A 25,366-nucleotide genomic window follows, 5' to 3' on the forward strand; every position below is an offset into this window, starting at 1 on the left:
TTAATAAGTTTTGATCAGTATTTGATTTTATTTAAAATGTTGATAAGATAAGGAGTGTAGTGGTGTCTAGTCTACGCCCTTGGACCGACCATGGTCTACGCATGTATAGTTTATAATTTTTAAAAATGCAAAAATTGTCAATGATTTGTGTCCATAGCTCGATGTATATATAAAGTAGGTTAGGGCATGTGTCACTGAATAAATTTTTGCGTCCACTGAACCATAGTTAATCATTCAATTATATTTTCTCCTTTAACATGAAAAATCCTCAAGAACCCAATAAAAAAAGAAAAGTGAACCTTTCTCCCTTTTAATCAATGAATCAATCATGTATAGTACTGTAATTTACAAAAAAAAAAAGTATTCTCTGTTGGTTAGGGTCTTAAAGTTTGAGGTTTCGCGATGCCTGAGATTTAATTGGCCATACAAGAATTTGTTTGCATATTATATACTCTTTTATATTTTAAACTGATCATAACTTCAAAATATTCACATATAACAAACACAAAGAAAATTAAACTAGAAATGTTTTATATTGATATTTCAAAATGTTAGAAGTTTTTTAGATCATTTTTTATTTTCTCAAAACTATGTTACCAAATATATTTAAGAAAATTTGATCTTATAACAAAAAATAAAATATTTCACCAACTAATCATATTATCCCATTTTTCTCTTCCTGTTTCTCTTTACTTTTTACTACAAATCTAGTATTTTTTTCAATATCATTCATCAAATTAACCTTTATATTTAATAGTCTATTTTGTAGTTTGTTGAATATTTTTTTTATTTATAGTGTTACTTATAACAAAGTAACATTAGCAATATGTGTGTTACTTTTTTAATATGTGTGTTTTGACTAAAATATCTTATATTTATGAATGGAAGTATAATTTTGAAGTCAATCAAGATTACTCAAAATTATAGCACGGAAATCATAAAAAATTGTTCAATAACAAAAAAAAAAGATATTTAAACATGGGAGTGGGAGTGCAAATTTTTGTTCATTTTATACAACACACATCAATATTCAAAACATGATTATATATAATTTTAGATGAATTGACAATGTTGTTACAAAAGTAGAAACCAATAAATTACAGATTCTGTTCCACAAAACACAGTACAATTATGAAGACTGGAATAATAAAAACTATTAATAGTGAGTGCATGCACGAAAGCGAATTCAAACATGTCTTCTCACTATCTCGAGAAACGTACAAACTTACAATCCTCTTTCTGCAAGCTTTTCACACAACTGTGCGAGAAAGTATATAAAAATTTGGCCCACCTTTCTTTATCAAAACAAAAAAAATTATATAAAAAACAGTTTCCCAATAACCATATTGTATGAAAAACGGTGATAATAATTTAAAAGGACAGACTGCTCTGTGCTTCTGTGTAAGCTGTAAATTATTATTTATAATTTCTTTTTTCCATTAGCAGTAGGGTTCCCCATTGCTATTATTATTATTTTCTTTTAAATTCCGAATTTATAAGCTTCAAATATAACACAAAGAGAGAAAGATAATAGAGTTTCTTCTCTTGTCCACAATCTCTCTCTTCTCTCCCCTCTTCTTCTAGGTATTGTGGATTTACTTCCTTCTTCCTTCTTGCTTTTTTTTTCTTATTTTGTTATTGATTGTTGTGTGCTCTTGTTGTTTGTTAATGTTTCTTTGGAGTGTTGTTGGTAAAAAGCAAGCCTTAAAAGCTTTCTTGTTCAAGTTTGAAACGAACAAGAACAAAACTCTGGTTCTTATGTTCAGCTTTCAAACAAACTTTCTCTCTTGACATATCTTGGACTTTGGGTCTTATTATTATTTTTGATTTTCCCATAAGCTAAAGCTTGTCTCTTGGGTTGAAGCCAACCAAGAAAGCTTAATTTAAATAGCTATATAATTATATATGGGTTTCAAGAACTTCTTGGATGTTTCTGCTTGAGTCTTCTTTTTGCTAGTTTCCCCACTACTATTTGTCTGCTTTTTACTAATTACATACACAGATCTGAATTTTTTTGTTTTATTAATTCTTATTAAGGTTTTAATACTGATGATGATGAACAAAGATATGTTATATAATCATCAACAACAACATGGGGAGGAAAACATGTCCAATCTAACATCAGCTTCAGGAGATCATGCAAGTGTGTCTTCAGGAAACAGAACTGAGACTAGTGGCTCCAACTTTCATTACAACACTAATCCAAATCAGCAACAGGAAGAACAGTGTCTTGCTCCACAACCATCTCAAAAGAAGAAGAGAAACCAACCCGGCAATCCAGGTAATTTTAAGATTTTTTATATATAAATTCAACAAATAAAACGAATATTGTTTGTACCCGTTTGAGTTTTGTCTTAATAATTCATTTTTGGTGTTTTTCCTGATTTTTTTTATTCAGACCCAGAAGCAGAAGTGTTGGCTTTATCACCAAAAACACTAATGGCAACAAACAGATTCATATGCGAGATCTGCAACAAAGGGTTTCAAAGAGACCAGAACTTGCAGCTTCACAAGAGAGGACACAATCTACCATGGAAGCTTAAACAAAGATCAAACAAAGACGTGATAAGGAAGAAAGTCTATGTCTGTCCCGAGCCAAACTGTGTCCATCATCATCCATCAAGAGCTCTAGGAGACTTAACAGGAATCAAAAAGCATTTCTTTAGAAAACATGGGGAGAAAAAATGGAAATGCGATAAGTGTTCGAAGAAGTATGCGGTGCAATCAGATTGGAAGGCTCATGCTAAGACTTGTGGCACCAAAGAATACAAATGCGACTGTGGAACTCTCTTTTCAAGGTAAAATTAAACCAACATTTAATTTCATATGTTTTTTCTTATTTTATCAAAGATGCATTTGATGAAACTTGTGCATTCATATTTAAGTCTAAGGTTATCTACAAGGAAGAAGACAAGATGTGTTGTGTAATGTGATAATGAGTGACACATAGTATATGACTAGTTTCATTTAATTTTGAATAGGACAAAGGTGATAAATTTATTTAGTAGCTCAAAGAATCTCATTTAAACAACTATTTATTATTGTGGTACCTCTTTTTTAATTTAACTGGTTATATATATATATAATTTTTTTCTTCAGTCCTAAATATGAATTTATGTACGGTTTACATTTATTTCATATTGTTCTATCATCTTATTATTCACACGTGACACACCCCCACAAATAATACAAAATGCTTCATGGACCTACAAAACCTCACAAAGTCGCATTGTTTATTTGATTTATTTGAAAGTAGTTTTTATTTTAATTAATTGTGATGTTTTGTGGAATATCTGCAGGAGGGATAGCTTCATAACTCATAGAGCATTTTGTGATGCATTAGCAGAAGAGAGTGCAAGAGCCATACCAAACCCTATTCTCATCCAATCTTCTTCTCCTCATCAAACTCAACACAACATAAACTTCTCTTCCTCCTCACAAAACATCACCAGCCACAATAACAATCCCCATGGTCATGATGAACTTCCCATGAAGCAAGAAGAGCCACATCATCACTTCCACAACATCCCTCCTTGGCTCATCTCATCAAACCCTAACCCTAATGGCAACAATGCTAATTACTTCCCTCTTGCTTCTTCTTCAGCAAACTTCCACCACCCATCTCCGGCTATGTCAGCCACAGCTTTGCTCCAGAAAGCAGCTCAAATGGGTCCCTCAAAGTCAACAACCACTCCAGAGGAAGACGAGAAGTCGAGCTATAATAAGCTGATCACAACTACAATGGCTGCATCGATGATGACGTCACCTTCAGAACCTGGATTCGGGTTTCAAGACTACTATATGATGAATCATCATGCTCATCATCATGACGGCGTTGGAGAAGCTTTCGACGGTGGTTTTAACGCCGGAGATGAGAGGAACGATGTGGTGGACGACAGTGGAGGAGAGACTAGAGATTTCTTGGGGTTAAGACCGTTAATGTCTCATAATGAGATTCTAAGCTTCGCTAATAATCTTGGCAACTGTATCAACACGTCTGCTTCAGAGCAACAACAACGATACAGCCATCAAGATTAGGTACTAGGTCGCTAGCATATGTATAGAGATTTTTATATGAAGTTAAAAATATTATATGTTAAGTGTTCTCGGAAAGATAATCATCCCGGTGCAAGTAAGGCAACTTTATACCAGAAAAATTATAATTTTATTTCATAGCTAAGACCTCGTTGCGTATTTTATGGTTAATGAAATGGTCAAGGTGAAGTCCGCACGTGCAAAAGAGGCTAGGTGTAGGAAAACTTCCTCCTCATATTATTGAGTTGAAATGAATTTTTTTTTGTATTGACATAGTTATGAAATTTAAAATATTTAATTTAATTATAATTTCTCTTGTCGATTCTCTTACAAATAATTATGAAATTTTAAAATAACTCTAAATCTAACATACCAAGTTAGATTGATCATAAATGTCAAACTTAACACTTTCGGAAAGTCATAAATGTTCAACTCAAAATTCCGTTTTGTTCATAGATTAATCCATTTCAATCCATATTTCTTATATATTTTTATAAGTTGGATTAACTTCAATATAAAATTCCTAACAGTTACTTAAGAATTCAATTATTTTATAAAATGGTGAGTAACAAAGATCTACTTTACATAAGATTAAGTTTATATATATAGATGAATTTTGAAATCCAAAAATGAAGTAAACTTTTTTGTTTTCTGCTTAAACATTGGAACTTATTAGAATTTAATAATATATAAGTACAAAAAATTCTAGGATTATAGCTGATGGGAGAATATTAATCTTCTTTTTTTTTTTTGAGAAAGAGAATATTAATCTTTGGAACAACAACAAATGTTGCCGTGGCCTCTAGGACTGGCTTGACATAAGCCAATAGTCGTTGGTGGGAAGTTAGGCGGACCACACTGACTCTTACAGTCTTGATTGCTCTTACACGGGCCTTTGTAAACACAATCCGAACGATGCTCGTCATTCTCCCTTACATCTGTAAATTACCATTGTGAACAATAAAAAAAATTAGACAGATCTAAATATGATTTTTGATTGTAGATATGATTATAATATATAAACGTCTTACCTCTTGACAGAGAAGTCAGTAGGAGAGAACATATAACGAGTATGCCTACAGATTGAAGCTTTGATAATGCCATTTTGTTGGTATGATGTAAACTTTACTCTCTCTCTTTTTTTTTCTTTTGGTGCTTGGTGTGAACAAAGTAAGGGAGCAAGAGCATGCTTATAAGTACAAGCGATGGAGCTGGTAAGACATGTGTAGTATCTAATTTGTTTATTGTCTTGAGATTTCTTTCTAAATTAATAGGTCAGATCTTTGTAGAGGTTATATAAAATTAATATAATAATATATGTGATATTTAAATTTATAATCTTAAATTATTTTACAGATTATATTTAGAAGAAATTTTATTTCATTAGATTTTTAATTATATAGTATAAGTATTATGAATTTAAATATCACATATCTTATTATATTAATTTTATATAACCTTTACAAAGATTTGACCCATTAATTATATAGTGTTCCAAAAAAAAAGTATACGTATTATGAAAAAACTACAAGATAATTTGAATTTCTTTATGGTTAGTGTATATCGCTCAACTTTTGAACCAATTCTTTCAATTTTATATTATAAATGTTTGAAATTAAATATATGATCTTGAGAAAAATTAATATGAGAAAGTAAGATTATATGATCTTTTTAGAATTTGTGTTCAGAAATCTCAAAAGGATAATCTACTACTAATGGTTCACTCTATTTTTTACTCTAAAATAGAGTAACTCTATAATAGAGTATGAGTTTGCTCCAATGTTACTCTATTTTAGAGTAGAAAATAGAGTGATGAACAAAAAAAAAAAAATTACTCTATATTTGGAGTAAACCTATTTTTTACTCTATTATAGAGTAAGAAATAGAGTACCATTGGAGCATTCTTTACTCTAAACTCTATTTTAGAGTGAAAAATAGAGTGGGGTTGGAGATGCTCTAATTGATTTGGTATTAACTTTTCCTTAAAAAGAAACTTAATATTTTTATAATAAGATCTGACATCAAACAAGTATTATTGTCGAATCAATTAAAATGTATAAGATCCAAATTGCATGATGAACATTTGAGTTCAGAGATAAAATTATGAAATTAATAATTTAAAATGAACAAAATGCATTAAAAATAAGTTGAGTTATTGAATCTATTTTACTAACGCGTCTAAGTAGGATGAGACTGTTATAACATTATGAATGTTATATAATATTTCTTGAAATATAATTTGTTACTTAATAAATTGTAGTGAAAATTTTGAATATTGGAATCGGTTTTGAAGATTTTCCTTTACTTATTATGATTAGAGTTATGAAGCATTTTATTTCCGGAATAAATGTAAAATTTCTCTTTAAAAATGAAATCAAATTGAAATTTTAGCCAAATCCTTGCATAGATAGATGTATAGTACTCTTTCCGTTTCATAAAGATAAACTTTTTAGTATTTTCAGACATATTAAGAAAATATATTAAACTATCATAATAAATGTATTGTTTTCTGTAATTTTTAATTTTCAATAACTTTTAATCAATAATAATTCAATAAAGTCAATTAATTTTCTTAAAGTTTATAATTTTTTCATAGGAAACATAAAAAATACATTTCTGTGAAACAAACTTTTTTCTAAAAAGTTTATCTTAATGAAATGGAGGGAATATTATTTAATGACTTAATGAGCTTTGGGTTGGATTGATTACCACAAAATAATCAAATTGTAACCACACTCATTAGGAAAATTAGTAGCTATCCGAGTGATACCTTTATAATCGCCTTGGAACACTAGTCATTGCCAATGCCAATGTCGCCGATATAAGTTGCTTAATTCGTTTGAAAAAGAAGGTGTGTACAATTATCTCCGTGATATTATGGTAATGATCGGGGCATCTCATGGGTGGGGTAGCTAGTTTATATGCTAATTTCGAGATTGTACATACCACGCTAAAAATGTATCATGTTAACAATATAAAACCCATTAGTATAATTAATTGATTGGTATAAGAAACTAAAACGTGGCTTACACAAAACATTGAAGAAGCAGTTTAACAATACGTATAGAATAAAAGATACCATATAATATGAAGTCTTACCAGTATACTAACTCAAAGTTATATATGAATGGAGTACAATGTTTGAGCTTAACTGTAAATATTACAAAAAGTGTAAACTCATATACGTAATGCATATTGTTACTGAAGGTAAATAATCAAAGCTAAAAACAGAACACTAAGTCTTTAACAAATTTGCGATATGGTATCTGGTGCTGCTTATATCAGTTCAATTTTTTTTTTTAATGTGTTAGTGTTCTTATATTTTGACTAAGCAAATGATATAATTCAAAGACTTGATTCAGTGTGCAATGTATCAGTAATGTGCTACTGCTTTTAACTTATTGGAAGTGGTTACTGTTGTTTTGTTGTTCTCTTCAACACAAACATATTAATTTCCGTACTGTTCCAAACTTTCACTTTAAGTTGAAACAGAGAGCACCAAAGAGGTTTCATCAGAGACCCGTGTTGGATCACCGGAGTTTGCTGCCACGACTCCAACTTCTTTGCCGGAGCTTCCTTCTTCTCCCCGAAAAGCAACTGAGTCTTTAGGCCGTCAACAATCTCGTCAATCTTCTTAAACTGGTATGGCCACTTGTTATTATACAGAAAGTGCCTCTGATCGAATCTGTTGTCCTCTGGAGAATAACACTGCAACAAGAGAATCTGTGTACTCTCTTTTCAAGGTAAAATAAGACCAACATGTAATTTATACTAGGTAGTAATCCGCATCTTGCGCGAAATGAGATTATTAATTTTATTATTTTAAAGATAATAAGACATTAAGTCTGTTTAATTTGGATACCGGTTCGGTTTTAAGTTGGTTTTTTCGGGTTTTAGTCTCCTATTATATAACTAGTATCCTAAATCCATATTAATTTTCGTTTGTTCGATTAAAAGGCTTGAGGTTTTTGTTTTTTTTTTGTGATAAACCAGAGACTATTATTATTTGTTTGATTTCATGTTATATGGATTTTAGACAATCCTGTTGTCAACCATTCGTTTCATATTATAATTTCTAAACGCATGCAAAATCAAATCAAATCTAGATAATAGTTGAAGAAAAATAAATATAAAGATAAATGATTTCATTACAATTTGGTCAATGGTGAAAGGAAACATTAAAATGAAAGAATATTTTAACTTCCTATAGAATTAGAATTCTCACTTGCAGTGAATATTTAACTATATAGATGTTCACTTCAACATGCACATGTATGTGTATGTAAAAATATATAAAGGTGGTTGATAAATATATAAAGATACCGCTGATTAATATTAAAAAACATGAGGGAACAGTGAAGACGAGTGCGTCATCAGCACAAAATAGAACATCGATCGTTATAAAATTAATAATAAAACAGCCACGTGTTTAGAATAAAAAAAGGAAACATTTTCTCTTTCCTAAACTATTTCTTACGAGGAGCTCTATTAAAACAACACGTCAGCACATTACGTTTCAAAGTGATGTGAATGTGCCACGTGCCGAACATAGTGTGAATGCATTTAACCCAAATGCTTCTCTTTTAATATATAGGATATATGCTCTTTTTTTCTCTTATTTTATCAAAGATGCATTTGATGAAACCTGTGCATTCATATTTTAAGTCTATGGTTATATGTACAAGAAGACAAGATGTGTGGTGTGATATGATAATGAGTGACACATAGTATATGAATAGTTTCATTTAATTTTGAATAGGACAAAGGAAATAATTAATTAAGTAGCTCAAAGAATCTCATTTAAAAAACTAATAGGATCCTAAGACATGCGCTTTGCACAGAGTGAATTTATATGAAAATTATTTAAGAAATATTGTATGGAAAAATAAAATTTATATTTTTGATCGAATTAATATTTTTGGCTCTTAAACAATTTTTTCAAAAACGTTTTTGTTAATTACATAATTGGTTTAATGATGAGCTAATCCCCTTTTCAAAAAAAAAAAAAAAGTTAAAAATCACTTATCATATAAAAACCTAACTTTTAGGTCGAAGAATCTCAAGCCTACTATTTGGTTACAATGAAACTATGTCAGCTCGGTTTTATATCATGATTTAGCAATTTAAAAATTAATTATGATTACGACAAGTTTACGTTCACGTGCAAATCCTATCTATCTTCAATAATATTTTTCTCATTTTTGTGTCGCTTTTTTGGTTTTGGTTATTGCTTGATATAAATATTGATTTTTAAGTTTATTTTCATTTCATTATTTTGTTTTGGCGTGAGATTCAGAAAATGTTCAAGATTTAAAATTACTAAAGAGATACATACTTAGGTTAATATATGCGCCTTGTGCAGTATACATATTTTATACTTATTACTTATTTATGTTTTTCTGCATATTATGAACTAATAAATAAATAATTATATATTAAATAACTAAGAATAAGTTACTATTATATAATAAATTAGCGTGTACATATAAATCAAACGACCGCTCTTGTTTATTCGCAATCATTTTACCGTAAATAAATCAAAACAATCAGTCTTATCTATCGTATATGATATATAATTAAATTTTAGTGATATTCAAATAAATATATAGTAAATTTACACCAACGATTTTTTTAAATGTGGAATGCTTAGTGGTTTCAATAATTTATAATCACTTAAAAAACAATGAAGATATCGAAATTAAAATATTAACTTTTCAATATATGTTCAACACAGATATCAAAATATAAGTATATATTTTGTATGATGTATAGTTTAATTTAATATATATTAACATAGGCACCTATTAAAATAAAATTATTTATTCATATGATTTTACAATCATTTTATCTTATTAGAAAAAAATTTAAACCTTGATCACAAAAGTTTATGCGAAACTTTTAACAGTTTTAGTAATTTATACTCGTTTAAAAAAATCAAAATACAACATATAAAAACAAAATCAAATTTTTATTATATGATTAATGCAATTGTGTAATTTATTTCAGTAATAAATAATTAAATGAAAATGATAGAAAATATACAGATTGTTAGCAAATCTTTATTATTTAAAATCATTAATTTCCATATATATCTTAATCACATTAGGTAATTCCGTATGCTTTATTTAAGGAAAAATATATAATAATTTCAATTTGATAACTGAATATTTTTTAATGGATATATTATATAATATAATATTCCCTAACAATTTGATTTTGGACTAACAAAATTTTCAATTGATTTTCAAGCCGACACTTAAGCGCAAAATTAACATACTAATTACGTGGCAACTCAACAAGACACTTTTTTAATTAGTACAAACTATATGTTATAAATTTCTAAATGTTTCTCTATTAATATATAGAGGATTTATTATTATGATACTTTAAAAAAAAATTGTCAACTGAATTTTATTAAAGGGACAAAGCCCAAAAGGAACAGAGCCTACAAACTTTAAGAACAACATAAGCCCAAACAAGTAGGGTATCATGAAAACAACACTTGGGGCTGTAAGCCCAACAAGTTAAACCGTTGTGGAAGAAACGAGAAACACGTCACCCACCACGTTTATGAACGCCCAACGCTCACTATACACGCGTCAAGGAAATAGATCGCTTCCTCTGCGGGAGCCAGAGAAGATGCACGACGAACTCCACTATCAGCGGAAACGAACCAGTGAAGAGACCAACAGAGAAGCACTCACATAAGTTCAACCCGAAGATCTTAGTCTGGCGAATCAAGGCTTCTAGAAGATAACACCGTCTTCAATCGAACCAAAGAACTCTGTTCTTCCTGCGAGAACAATCGACCATCTTTGAAAATAAATTTTAGCTTGAAGATGAATCATCCCTGACCAAAGGGAAGGCAGAAGACAGAGGATCAGATCGAGAAGTCAGTGAGGCAGGGGAGGGTAAGAAGCAACGATCGGATTTATGCCGGCAAAAACAGTGCTTAAGGAACCATCGTTTCCAGGGGAGAAGCCGACGAAGCAAGTGCTATGGAAGCCACCGCTTCCATGAGACAAAACCCCAATCCACGGGAGTCAAGGCCGAAGGAAACCGGCTGGCGACAATGAAATCACTTTCTCTCTTATCTGTGAAAGATACTAGAGAGGGAACAAAGATGAGAGAGAAAGCCCAATGGTACTTCATTTTAATTTAACTTGTAATATATATTTTTCTTCTGTCCTAATATGAATTTTTGTACGGTTTACGTTTATTTTATATTGTTCTATCCTCTTATTATTCACACCTTATTATTCACACATGACACACCCCCACAAATAATACAACACTAGATAGACACCGCGCCATGCACATAATTATATATTATATAAAATATTATGTTACATAAAATGTTAAACCAAGAGGAGACTTGGTTGTTACTAAAGTACATTCAAAAACAATGTTTCGAAATATTGGACCGGCCGGTCAAACCGAATTGGACCAATTTGATCGTGATTCATTAAAAAGCCGAATTTCGGTTTGAAATTTAAGAAAAACTGATAAAACCACTCAAAACCGGTAAAACCGTGACTTGAGTCAACTTTAAAACCGAGTTCTAAAAATTAACATATAATTAATGTGTTATTATTTTTTATTAAAATTTTATATTTCATAATAAATGTGTGACTATTACTATTTAATTGGTTTTTTAATTTAATTCTATTTTCTTAAAAATATAAGTATTTTTTGTGTTGCTCTCATACACTATTCTTATTTTTTTAATATTTATAAAAATTAAGATTTTAGTTATAAGAAAAAATAAATACTGTAGTTTGAACGATTAGTTAATTTTTTTTATCAATTTCAATTCACAAAATATTTGCTTGGTTATTATATATACCTAGATTTATGTTTATTGTTTATTTTTAGTTAATAAAATATATAATAAAAACATATTATATTTAAAACAATTTTTTAGATCCATAAATATATGATTATATATATATAATTTTTAAATATAAAATTTGGTTCGACAAGTTGAACCGATCAAGTCAGTCATCCAGTAACTATACTGAATCGATATCCAAACCAATTTTCAAAACATTTCCAAAGACGTGCATTAAATAACCAAATAGGAAATATAGTTTGCGGTTTTGAATATATCGCCGTATAATATTTTTTGCGATTTTGCTTTAAATTATCCACAAAATAAGACGAATAAATTGAATCTATAATCAATGTATAATTATATGGTTTATGTGGCAAATCAATTAGAATGCCACATATGGTAACTTTCATATATTATTTCGATATACAAATATTATACTTTGACAGATTAATAGCGCATTTATTATCTTAAATGATTTATATTCTAAAAAGCATATGTATACAAACCTAATAATCAAATACACAATGAAATTTGTGATATACTATTTTTCCATTAAAGAAAATATTCTATACTTATTGCATGTTTCCCTAAATGGAATATATAATTACTAATTTCTATTCCTAAACCACAAGTATTTCATTATATAATATATAATATTTGTTATTTAGTTAACCATATTTCAGAGCTAGTATGGGGGATATACTATATGCTCATGTTCGAAACTACGCTAGGCGCTTCATAATTAACATATACTAGGTGGTAACCTACGCTCTGCGCAGGATGAATGAAATAAATTAGATTAAAACTTTTAATTTATAGACATTAGAAAGTTCAAAATCATATTAACAAATATTATATATTATATAATGAAATACTGAACGAAATTGTGCATGTAAGTTTATATAAAGTAAGCTTCAACTTAAAAAAAAAAACTTGTGTAATTGAAGTATATTGTGTAAAAGTAAATATATAAGAATAAGCAAAGACTAATATATGGAAAAATACTTAATTTTAATGATATATGAGATTATTTTGATGTACGTGTTGGCCACCTAAACATATATAAACATAGTATTAGTAATAATAAACCTGAAAATAATATTTCTCACAGTTAAACATAGTATTAGTTAACCAAATCATTAATTGTTGAAAATAATATGGTCAGCTTTCTTAATGTACATGAAACAAATACAAAAAAAAATGAGAATTATTTTTTATTTTCTCACAATTAAACATATACAAAAGAATAGAGAAAATCATACAGGCCTAAATAAGCACATGATTGTCTCAAGTGTTACTGACCCACAAGTTAAGTTCTTTTAATTTTATTGACATCACCCAAAACAAAACAAAAATTAAGGAAAGGAAACTTAGGTTTGAATAAACTTTATCAATGTACAAAATTAAGGAAAATAAACTTAGGGTTGAAAAAGATTATAGTAGTTTTGATGTCTAGTCCAACTTTTATGTGGAGAATAAATTATATAAATTAAATGAATAAGATAAGGAAACGTAGGTTTGAATACCAAATATACATTGAATTATAAATGACTTGTTACATTAATAGTCTAATTTGACTTTTCAATCAAACCAAAAAGATTGCAAATCATGTTTTATGATTTCTATAATTCTTTTTTTTGTTAGAGCGGTTATCCAAAAATATCAAAGGACCCCGAATATCAATTCATTAAAAAAAATTTAATAACTACCATACCAATTTTGATCTTTTCAAAAAAAAAAAACCAAAACAACACGTTGTTTAAGAACAAACTGTATGATCCTTTCAAAAATACACGATCAGTAACCTTAACGAAAATAAAAACTACATTTAACAGTTAATAAATATATTATGTACAACATGTGAAATTGTATGATCCATTCAAGAAGTCAATGTTAATATATATAACCAAAACAATATTATAGTCATACACCATGAGGGAGAAGAGTGGCTCTTGAATATTCGGTTTTTTGATCCTACAGAATAGTAAATATTTGTAAGACATACATCGTTTGGTGATATCATATAGTAAATGCCATTTCCTATAAATAAATAAAAAACATCAGATAATAAAGAATTAACATGTTGAAGATGTACTATGCATCAAAATTTATAACTTACTTTTTCATCAACAAAAGCCATCTCTATAGTCTCTCCATCAGCAGCTGAATATTTCTTCCAAAGTCTAATGACTTTCACCTTAATCATCCCTAGAGACTTCTTTGATTTTAAATCAGAGATGAAATTCAAGCCTTGCATTTTAAATGATAGTTTTGAATTGTTTGGGCTGTGATAGAGGTGTAGACATAGTATATGTAAGGTATATATGTATATTGCATGGAATATAAATTGTAAATGGTGAAAATTCTCTTGGCAACTAAATTTTTACGCCAAAAATCTTGAATACAATCCCTAATTGTGGCTGTTTTCTTTGGAAATAAATTATTTATGTCTACAATTTAAAAAGGATCGTCTAATTTTCATTAATTTATAATCTCCTCATTGATAATATTTATGTCTAGAATCCCTAATTGTGCATGATCTCTGAATTTATATGGCAAAAAGTAATCAAGTCAAGAATCAAAATTGTAATATTGTCATACCTAAATAGTTAGCTCAAATTAGTCAACCATAATAAATTTAGAAGTCTAAACATTCGACTTCCCATAAAGAAAAGTATTCATAGTCGACCATCAATGTTTAAAAATAAAATCGTATCATATCTCGATTCATATGGAAAAAAGAGATCAAACATTAAGATGGTCGTCTATTTTGCAATCGCATGATTGATAATACTCAATTGTCTAGAATTCCTAATTGATCATATCTCCGCATTTAATTGTCAATCACGCATTACTTCTTTCTATTTTTAGTTTCCATATGTTACATGATTTCATTTCTACTTGTCAATCCTTTTAAATTAATATATTGGATCGTTTCATGTCAATTTTAAACATACTGAACATTGCAAAGAAGCACTATGTTATATTACATGTACTACGATGTCTTTAAAAATAAATGGATCGTTTAATAATATGAAGACATATACCATTTTATAGTGATATAAAACATGTTTACAATAACCGAATTTGATATCAACGTAACCTTTAGATCATATATAAAGCAACATTACAAAGAAATAAAAAACTGCAACAAACAGTTGGTTTTGATTTGTTAATCGATTTTTATATCACATAATATATCATTATATTTCATACGATATTGACCTAAATTGTAAACCATCGACCATGTAGTGACGGAAGCATACAAGCCATTACAAACATTAAAAGCATGTTCGAAATATATATAGATCACCATAATGTTTTACATTCACATACAGCCATTCATATTATCATCCATAACATCCCACGTAATCAATTAATATGTTTTACACATTATATTAAACTATATTTAATGAGTAATGGTAAAAAATGTAATTAATTTAGTAAGTAGAGGGTTTTTACATAAAGAGACTGAGAAGACCTATGGTGATGCCACATAGAAAATGTCATTCTTGTTAATAACACATGAACATGAGGTTAGTCTCCTAAAATGCTCTTCAAATAATAAAAAGAAGATGTACGAAGCACATATATAATAACCATGTTTGTTAGTTAGTTAACCATGTTTGTTAACTCGTCAAAGAACTACAAAAGTTAACCATGTTTGTTAAATCGACAAAGAACTACAAAAGTAATCATAATTACATTGGCAATTTACAATAACATAGATATATAACAAGCATGTATGTACGAAGCACATATATAATATGTTACGTTTCAAAATGGGTTGATAAGTACAACATGAATATAGTTTTGCGGTGTCAATACGCATATAATTCCTTTGGTTTCGAGCTAATCAACTCAATATATAAAACGAATATCTTATATCAAAGTGATAGTGTTACAAAAATAAATAAATAAATATATATATATCAAAGTGATGACTTGGAAACTATAGATAACACAGTACTTATATAAGATTAAGTTTATTTGTGTGTTTGAATATGATCGGGATATTGAATATCAAAGACTAATATACAAGTATGTATCTAGCTGTGGCCACATATTTAATGTTTAATTTTTTATTGTTTTGTTAAACATTTACTATTAACTCCATAGTTTGATTAATTAATATTATGTAGGATCAAATATAAAATGTATAATCATAATCACTATACAAATGGTCGATTGTAATCTCACCAGAAAATTATTCAGATCCTTATTCTCTTTAAAAATATACAGTATAAAAATGACTGTGCTATATTATTCAGTAATTTCATTATTTTTTTTGTGCATGCTATAAGCCCCATGATACCATTTACTAATCGTTAGTGTAAAAAGTTATATTCCTAGTGTTGCAAAGGTCGTTGTGTAAGAAGTGTTGAAAACGTCATCGTGTAAGTTTGTTTTCGATTCCTTATTATTTTTAAAAAATATAAATATAATGCAATAGATATAATACAATACATAATTTCATAAATGGTATCAATGGAATTATTAGTAATTTAGTCTAGTGTAGAAAAAATCTATACTATACTAAAAGCTCTTATTCTAGAGCTCTAAGACTGTCCACGTAGGATGAGAAATTCAGGCCAATCAGAACATTTTATTTTGACATGTCACCATTAATGAAACAAAGTGGACTTCTCTATGGGTTCTTTTAAAATTTATATGGGCTCTTTTAAAATTATCTTTTGGCCCATCAAAACCCACGCCTTCAATCTTCCCGACTTTCCTCTTTCGCGACTCCTTTCAGACGCTTGCACTTCATCTTCTCCAAATTCTGTTTTTTTCTCAATAAATAATGATGTTAAATATTTTATCACATGCGAAGAAACTCGAAGCAGAAGAATCAAAACCCAAGATGGGAAACAAGAGATTAAAACAAGAATTAACGTGGACGGCGACAAGAACGGCGATGCAGAAAAAGCCGATGCGGAAGACGGAGGAGAGGAAGAAGAAGCCGAGCGGCGGATTCATCAGCAGCAGCGCGGCGGCGGAGAGTCGCGTCGGGAGCGGAAGAGACGGACTCCGAGCAGTGAGAGGGAGGACTCGAAGAGCTACCGATCGGGGAGTAGGGAGAGAGGAAGCGGTAGCAGACGAGTAAGCAGATCTCCGGAGAGAAGATCGGAGACGACGAACCCTAATAACGGCATTGGCAGTTCTGTAAATTCGAGTAACAACAACAATATACCTGCCAAGTTCGTTTCGGTTCCTGCAACGGGTAAAGAGAAGAGAAGCAGCAACAACAACGCAGATGCGTCTATTAAAAGGGTTGCTGTCAAGAGAAATGTGGCGTCTCCAAGGTCTCAGTCGCCTGCAAGAGCGGCGTCTCCTAGAGCTCAGTCTCCAGCGAGAGTTATCAACCACTCCTAAAGGTTAAAGCTTTAATTCTTTTCCAGAATTTTTGATCCTGATGGTAAATTGGTTTCTCTTATGTCAACCGTCTTAACTGGTTCGAGATTCCATTTTTACAGAAATCTGCAAAAGTGTCGCCTACACGTGTTCGAACCTGAAGGTGTGGTCCATAAAAGAGATTTAGATAAGTTTTGCAAAGCTCTCATCTTTTTTAATTGAGCAGTGAATCTGGCATTGTTGTAATCTTCTTACTCTGATTCTATTGAAAACCATTTCTTATACATATGTTCTTCGCACCAACACGAGAGAATTGGTATGACAGCTACACGAGTTTATGTACTTATCTCTTGAAAGTTTACTTCAACAAGCATATTTGATCTTAATGATACAATAGATAAATGGTGTAGCAAATAAAAGTCTTATAGCAGTTGGCGAGACAAATCTTATCTTGAAAAAGACTATTCACCATGTTTCTACAATGCTGAAGAGGGTACCCCTTAAGCCGAGAAAAAAACTATAATCTCTTGATTCCCACGTTAATGTATGTTTAATAATCTCCAAATCTCTGTCAAGCATATATTTGTGCTCAATATCTTGAATGTGTTTTAACTTACTAACAAAATGTGTAAACTGGCTTACTTTGTGATAATTAATTTTTTAGGGACAGATGAACTGGTCAATGGAACATAGCCAGCATGAGCCTAAGACTGAGCTTTGATAGAGGAACGAAAGGTACTGATACACAATTCTTCTCTTTTTGACGCAATTGTTTGATTTGTCAAGGGTGTTTTAGCATTTGAGATCTTGAACATAGATTTATCCTTCATGAATAACTTTTACCTCCCACTTATTTATTTGCTTGCCACCGACTGATTCTATTGTTATGTGAACGTGTAGTTTCCTACACTTCTGCACCATTTGGAGATTATATTGCTTCTCCACTACTACTAAATATACATGGTTACAAAAAGCTTTTCCTGCAAACTAGAGTAATGTACTCAATTTTGATTCATCTCAATGGTCAATGTGTCTCTGAAGGTGGTTCAAAGAAATCTGCTGAAAATGGGTTTATGACAGGAGGTGGCTGTAATAGCTCGAGCAGCAGAGTAGGAAGACAAACCTGGTGATTTATTTTTCTTTGAAATCGCATGTGTATGCACATTAATCTTTTCTTAATGTACACATTATTGAGTATTGAATAAATTTGGAGGGGATAATGTCACCAGAACTTGATGTCAAATTCGATTATCATTATTTGCCTGATTCAAGGTCCAAGCTGTGGAGTAGAAGTTGGAATGCGGCTCTGGAGACAAATCAGTGTTGGGTAGATAAGGTATTGAATTAGTTTTGGGTAAGCGGAAATGGTTGTTCAACTGTAAACTATTATTTGTATGTTTGACTCCAACCGTTGAACATGAAAGGAATGTCTTAAACACCTGAAAAGAAGTAAGTCACAAGATTCATACACCACAGAAGAAGTAAGACACAAGAGTTGGAAGTGGTGACGACAATGTAAGAAGGAAACTAAAAGAATATTTGTAATGGGAAGATTAAAAAAGTTTCTACGGTTTGTGTGTTCCTGAGGATTCGGTTTGGTGTGTTTTGTTTTCATAGCCAAAATGGTGCGCTTAGTAAAATACAAATATAGAGATGGAACGATAATTTCAAATTAAAATTAGTTATACAAAGCTTAGCTGAAGTAGCAGTATGTTATATATATAAAAAATAAATTTCTAATGGGTTCTTAAAAGATAGTTGTATAGAATACGATTTACATTACATATACGACTGAATATAATTCCAAGTGTTGATTATATTCACTAAGTTCAATGTTAAAAAACTTCATAAAGCCACTTAGAAATATACATATTCATAACCAATTTTTAAGGATTAAGTGTATGTATTTTCTTGAGCCCTCATATAATATATAAACTGAAATTATTCATATATACAATAAAAATTACTTTCTCCATTTTCTAATAGATGAGGTTTTAGAGATTTTTTTCCAAACTATATACCGTTTTTAATTTTTAATATGAAATTTATTATTTTTATGATGGTTTTTAATAGATAGACAGTGAAGGTGTTCTTATTATAAAATATATAGAGAAACAAACTAAATGTTTTTTAATTTATGTGCATAAATACAAAACATCAAGAAATACAAACAGAAAGAACATAATACATTTATTCATGTATAATTTAAATTTATAACTATTTATATTCTACTCTTATCATTTGTAGATGTTACTGTTAAGAACTAAATAAGAGTCATGCATTTTGGTTTAATATATATTATTCCTTGCTACGTACCAATAAAAAATAGAATATTCTTTAAAATAGTTATTAATTTAGATTATATACTTAGTTAAATATAAATTCTCTACAATTTAGTTTTAATACTGACATTTTAAACAATTTTTTTTTTCAATAAAAAATCTTTCCACACAAAACAAATTGAAATATTTAAAAAATATAGAAGTTAAGTAAAAAATGCAAGTTTAGTGATTTAAAATAAGTTTTATCAAATTATTTATCAATTTTACATTTTTTCACCATCCCATACATATTCAGATAGTAAAAAAAAATGTGTTTCACTCATATTTAAAACAAACTAATATTTATATTCTCATTTATATATATGTGTAATATATATGTATTAAATATAATGATATTTGCATAAACCCGGGCGTAGCCCGGGAAAAATCTCTAGTAGTTATAAATGTAGGCTGAGAAAGCATGTGGAAGCGACACATCAGATAAATGACATGGATGTCATTAAAATAAAAAAACTAAGGTTATTTTTTAAAAATGTCCATGTACCAATAAGTAAGGGATGCTTCATGGACCTACAAAACCTCACAAAGTCGTATTGTTTATTTGATTTATTTGAAAGTAGTTTTTATTTTAATTAATTAATTGTGATGTTTTGTGGAATATATGCAGGAGGGATAGCTTCTTAACTCATAGAGCATTTTGTGATGCATTAGCAGAAGAGAGTGCAAGAGCCATACCAAACCCTATTCACATCCAATCTTCTTCTCCTCATCAAACTCAAAACAACATAAACTTCTCTTCCTCTTCACAAAACATCACCAGCCACAATAACAATCCCCATTCCTATGAAGCAAGAAAAGCCACATCATCACTTCCACAACATCCCTCCTTGGCTCATCTCATCAAACCCTAACCCTAATGGCAACAATGCTAATTACTTCCCTCTTGCTTCTTCTTCTGCAAGCTTCCACCACTCATCTCCAGCAATGTCAGCCACAGCTTTGCTCCATAAAGCAGCTCAAATGGGTCGAACAAAGTCAACAGCTACTCCAGAGGAAGAAGAAGAGAGGGTTGATGACTACTACAATACAATGGCTGCATCGATGATGACGTCACCATCAGAACATGGATTCGGGTTTCAAGACTACTATATGATGAATCAGCATCCTCATCATCATCACGGCGTTGGAGAAGCTTTCGACGGTGGTTTTATCGCCGTAGACGAGAAGAACGATGTGGGAGACGACGGTGGTGGAGAGACTAGAGATTTCTTGGGGTTAAAATCGTTAATGTCTGATAATGAGATGCTAAGTTTCGCTAATAATCTTGGTAACTGTATCAACACTTCTGCTTCAGAGCAGCAAGAACGATACAGCCATCAAGATTAGGTACTAGGTCGGTAGCATATGTATATAGAGTTTAAAAATTAGTGTTCTCGAAAGATAATTTTTATATAAGATTCTAAGAACATGATTATTCCTAGAGCAGGGATCACAAGATGTAGATAACAGTGAAAAGGGGGGTCGAAGGGGAAGGACCCATTAACGAAATTCAGGAGTCCTTTTCACCTCAGGCTCTGCTTCTGGATGAACTTGTGTCTCAGGCTCTTCCTTCACAGAAAGCTAGAACCTTTGAATGCTGGAGTGATCAATGAGGGTAGTTTTAAGTAGTATCACCTGAAGCATGTTAATCTAAAGAGGTTGAACACAAGCTAGAACCACCAGAAATGAACACATACATACATGAAAGCTATAGACTTTTAACCTCGACAAGGGCTGAGGAGGAGGAGCAGTGGTAGCGAAATAGTCATCATCTTCATCGTAGCTGTTGATATCAGAAGACCTGTGGCTCAGGCTCCTTAGTGAAGGAGGAAGCTTTGGCCTTATCGGACTTCTTCTTCTTATTCCTCCGAGTATCCAAAGCAGCGAACAAGTTGGTGTGAATTGTCGTTCACCGCTTCTCTCCTTCTTTTGTGACGGAGAACAGTGAGAGGAGAGAAGAAAGAAAGACAAAAAAAAAAGAAAATACAAAAAAACAAAACTTTGGCTCATAGCCTGACACGTCTTTCTATAGCCCTCTCCTCTTAAAATCGGTCACACAAATCTCATTTTAAAGATCGATAATCTACCTTTTCTTTTCTTTTCTTTTAATTAATTCACTTTTTTCAGTTTTTTTTTTTTTTTTTTTTTGAACTTACTTTTTTCAGTTTTTGGGTTAAGGATCCCACTAAGGATTAGGGATAAACATGGTCTAATAATTTTATTTCATGGTCGTCTGACTGTTAATTCATGTGTGTATATGGTGAATGAAATGGTCAAAGGGAAGTCAACATATTGTTTCTCGCTCCTCCGCAGTCCGCACCAAAGGAGGCCACGTATAGGAAAACTTCCTCGTAATATTATTGAGTTGAATTTTTTTTTTTTGTATTCACGTACATAAGCAAAACAAGTTCGTTACAAAAATTTATGTATGATTACAAAATATTTCATTAGATTTTATATTTTCAGTTCTCGTACAGAGAATTATGAAATTTTAAAATAACTCTAAATTTAACTCAAAATTTCGTTTATCAGTTCATGGATTGATCCAATTTCAATCCGTATTTCTTATTGCATATTTTTATAAGTTAGATTAACTTCATTATTAAATTCCTAACAATAAGAACTCAATTATTTTAGAACACAGTAAATAACAAAGATCCATTTTATATATTGTTAATAGTTGATGGGAGAAAATTAATCTTTTCACAACAACAAATGGTGCCGTGAGCTCTGACTTGGCATGAGGCAATGGTCGTTGGTGGAAAGTTCGGCGGTCCACACCGACTCTTGCATTCCTGATAGGTCTTACACGGACCTTTGTAAACACAATCTGAACGATGCTCAGTATTCTCACTTAAACCTGTTAATTAACAATGTTAAACAATAATTTATTTATTTTTGGTGTAAAAACAATATTTTTTTAAAAACTAGACAAATATTACAATATAATTTTTAATTGTAGATATGAATAGAAAATATAAACCTTATTACCTCTTGACTGAGAAGTCACTAGGAGAGAACATATAACGAGTAAGACTACAGATTGAAGCTTTGATAATGCCATTTTGTTGGTATGATGTAAGCTTTACTATACTTTATTTTTTCTTTTGGTGCTTGGTGTGAACAAAGTAAGGGAGCAAGAGCATGCTTATAAATACAAGCGATGGAGCGGGTAAGACATGTTTAGTATCTAATTTATTTATTGTCTTGAGATTTCTTTCTAAATTAATGGGTCAAATCTTTGTAGAGGTTATATAAAAATCTTCAAAAGATTGTAACATACTGTACATTCATTGCATGGATTTCAAATTAATCTCTATAATATTATGTGAGAAATCAGTTTACTACGTGTCGCGCTCACGTTAACTCTCACAGTAGTTGATTACAATGATACCCTTAATGAATTGGTTAATTATAATTATAATTGTCATTATTGATATTTTCTTTCTATCTGATAATATTTCAAATTTCCTTATTTTAAGTATTTTCCTTTTTTCCTTATTTGTTTTTGATTTTTCAATCTTAGTATTTTTATTTATTTTTCAAAATGAAATATATAATAAAAATGAAATATTCAAAGACTAAATAAAAAATATTTTACAAAAAAAAGAAAGAACATATTTTAGGAAAATTTATACTATATATGATGTGATTTTATAAAAAAAAAGGAAAGTTCACAAAAAAACAATCTTGATATTAATGTGAAATAAACATCTCTTTTACCAATAATACATTATTTTAATTTTATCAACAAAATTTTCCCATATTATTAAAAAATTTCTAAATAACATAAACTAGGATATCTTTGATGAACTAAAATATTATATAGATGTAATTCTTTTTACCAAAATACATTATAAATACAAATATACAAACTATAATCAAACCTAATATACCACTAAAGTTTCTGTAAGGCTTAATATTTTTTTTCCTTTTTACTAAAAAGTTTAATATATTTATACAACCTAATATACATTTAATAAGAATACATAAACCAATATGAACTGTTATGGTTAAGATTATTTAGAATAATTTTTAATTTATCTTTTATACATTTAAAGTATACAGTTATTTTAAATTTACGTAAAGAAATTTATTTGTAGATATCTATACGTTCATGAGATTTTAAAATTTTATTAAAGTATAGTTAGATATTTACGATGAAGAACTGAAATACTGTAATAAATAAATCCATCAAATTTTGTTAAACTAAAATCAAAAGTAGTTGTACATAGATTTGAAGAAACATATATGTAACTCAATATAACCTATAAAGTACGTAACTTAAACAATCCAAAATTTTATACCCAAAATCATTAACCAAATTTTATCTATTTAGAACAATAAAAATAGTCAAATTACGTTATAATATATCCAAATAATAATCAAATCGACTAGCTATTATAAAATAAAAGCACATATTTAATGAAAATAACAAAATATTAATCAAAAATCATACATATAAATTATAAAATAATTAAAAAAAAACTTAAACATTAATTAATTTATAATATATTTATTTTTTAAATATTTGTATCCGTGTACGCGCACGAGAAAGTCACCTAGTATAATAATATATGTGATATTTAAATAAATAATCTTAAATTATTTTACAGTTTATATTTAGAAGACATTTTATTTCATTAGTTTTTTAATTGTATAGTATAAGTATTATGAAAAAACTACAAGATGAAATTACGTGCTTTCGATATGTATTAGGTCTTACTATATTAATTTGAATTTCCTCCTAATTATGGTTAGTGTATTTCACTCGAACCAATTCTTTCAATTTTATATAAAAATGTTTGAAAATAAATATATTATTTTGAGAAAAATTAATATGAATAAGTAAGATTATATGATCTTTTTAGAGTTTGTGTTCAGAAATCTCAAAAGGATAATCTACTACTAATTGATTTGGTATGGTATTAACTTTTTTCTTAAAAAGAAACTTAATATATTTATAAGAAGATCTGACATCAAACAAGTATTATTGTCGAATCAATTAAAATGTAATAAGATCCAAATTGCATTAACCAAATGCATTAAAAATAATTTGTTACTAGATTTTGATCCGTGCTTAGAAAGCGCGGATTTGTTTTTTTTTTTTTCATTTATTGATCGAAAACTGATTTACAAACTACCATTATTTTCTGTTTAGAACCATAAAAATTGAGTTTTTAAGTTTTTATCATTTGTTTTTTTTTCTTTTCAAAATATGGTATCTGTTTGAAATATGACAGTTGTTCTATAATAATGTTTGAGTTTTAAGATTTATTTTCATATCCGACCTAGATTCATGGTCGAACTTATAGATCTGATACATTGTATATAATCCGGTTCAGATTCAATGAAAAATTCGTTAATTAAAAATAAGCCGGTAAAAACTCAAAAAGTCACTATTAACCTTCAATCTGATACCATTGATCCGATAAAATACAAAATATCTGATAGTATTTTTTCAAAAAAAATTGATTAAATTACTCATATTTTTTTAATATTACACAACTTAGTGATTCCTTAGAATTTGATGAAATGTTATTATATTATCCGTATAAAAATGATAATAAAAATCTTATTGATATGACAATATTAGTTTATTTTCGTTATTAATAACCTATTATAAGTTTATGTTTTTATTTTAGATTTAAAATTTGATTTTAAAATAATTTTTAAAATATTCTTGAACACTCGTAATTGCCATATTAATATTATCTATAAAATGACATTATACATGGAAAAATGATATTTAGATATGTATATGATATATGGTGTAGGATATATGATTTAGTTTGTATTGAAAATCTGTATAATATTCAAA

At 29.4% G+C, this 25,366-nt stretch overlaps 1 protein-coding gene and 3 long non-coding RNA genes across 6 annotated transcripts; 1 reads left to right on the forward strand and 3 right to left on the reverse strand.

Annotated features, from left to right (window-relative positions):
- Positions 1 to 1,345: 1,345 nt before the first annotated feature.
- On the forward strand, positions 1,346 to 21,095 carry LOC106443504 (protein indeterminate-domain 7). 3 transcript variants are annotated; one of them, XM_022689707.2, is made up of 6 exons: positions 1,346 to 1,584; positions 2,038 to 2,281; positions 2,399 to 2,798; positions 3,300 to 3,508; positions 20,369 to 20,899; positions 20,993 to 21,095. In XM_022689707.2, the coding sequence occupies exons 2-5, from the start codon at positions 2,050 to 2,052 to the stop codon at positions 20,890 to 20,892; spliced, it is 1,365 nt and encodes a 454-aa protein (XP_022545428.2). In that variant the 5' UTR covers positions 1,346 to 1,584; positions 2,038 to 2,049; the 3' UTR covers positions 20,893 to 20,899; positions 20,993 to 21,095. The 3 variants fall into 3 exon arrangements, with proteins under 3 accessions (XP_022545428.2, XP_022545429.2, XP_013740522.1); XM_022689708.2 differs by having other exon boundaries at positions 20,369 to 20,892; XM_013885068.3 differs by lacking the exons at positions 20,369 to 20,899; positions 20,993 to 21,095 and having other exon boundaries at positions 1,347 to 1,584; positions 3,300 to 4,173.
- Positions 4,615 to 6,371, reverse strand: LOC111199662. Its single transcript, XR_002653446.2, has 2 exons — positions 5,067 to 6,371; positions 4,615 to 4,973 (listed from the first exon to the last, which is right to left on the reverse strand). It is a non-coding gene; the product is annotated as an uncharacterized LOC111199662 (long non-coding RNA).
- LOC106443528 lies at positions 20,931 to 21,614 on the reverse strand. The gene is made up of 2 exons (XR_001288031.3): positions 21,269 to 21,614; positions 20,931 to 21,180 (listed from the first exon to the last, which is right to left on the reverse strand). It is a non-coding gene; the product is annotated as an uncharacterized LOC106443528 (long non-coding RNA).
- Positions 21,615 to 22,193: 579 nt separating this feature from the next.
- Positions 22,194 to 25,046, reverse strand: LOC111199661. The gene is made up of 2 exons (XR_002653445.2): positions 22,537 to 25,046; positions 22,194 to 22,405 (listed from the first exon to the last, which is right to left on the reverse strand). It is a non-coding gene; the product is annotated as an uncharacterized LOC111199661 (long non-coding RNA).
- Positions 25,047 to 25,366: the final 320 nt, after the last annotated feature.

Source organism: Brassica napus, chromosome A8, assembly GCF_020379485.1.
Source record: "Brassica napus cultivar Da-Ae chromosome A8, Da-Ae, whole genome shotgun sequence".
Classification (NCBI taxonomy): Eukaryota; Viridiplantae; Streptophyta; class Magnoliopsida; order Brassicales; family Brassicaceae; genus Brassica; species Brassica napus.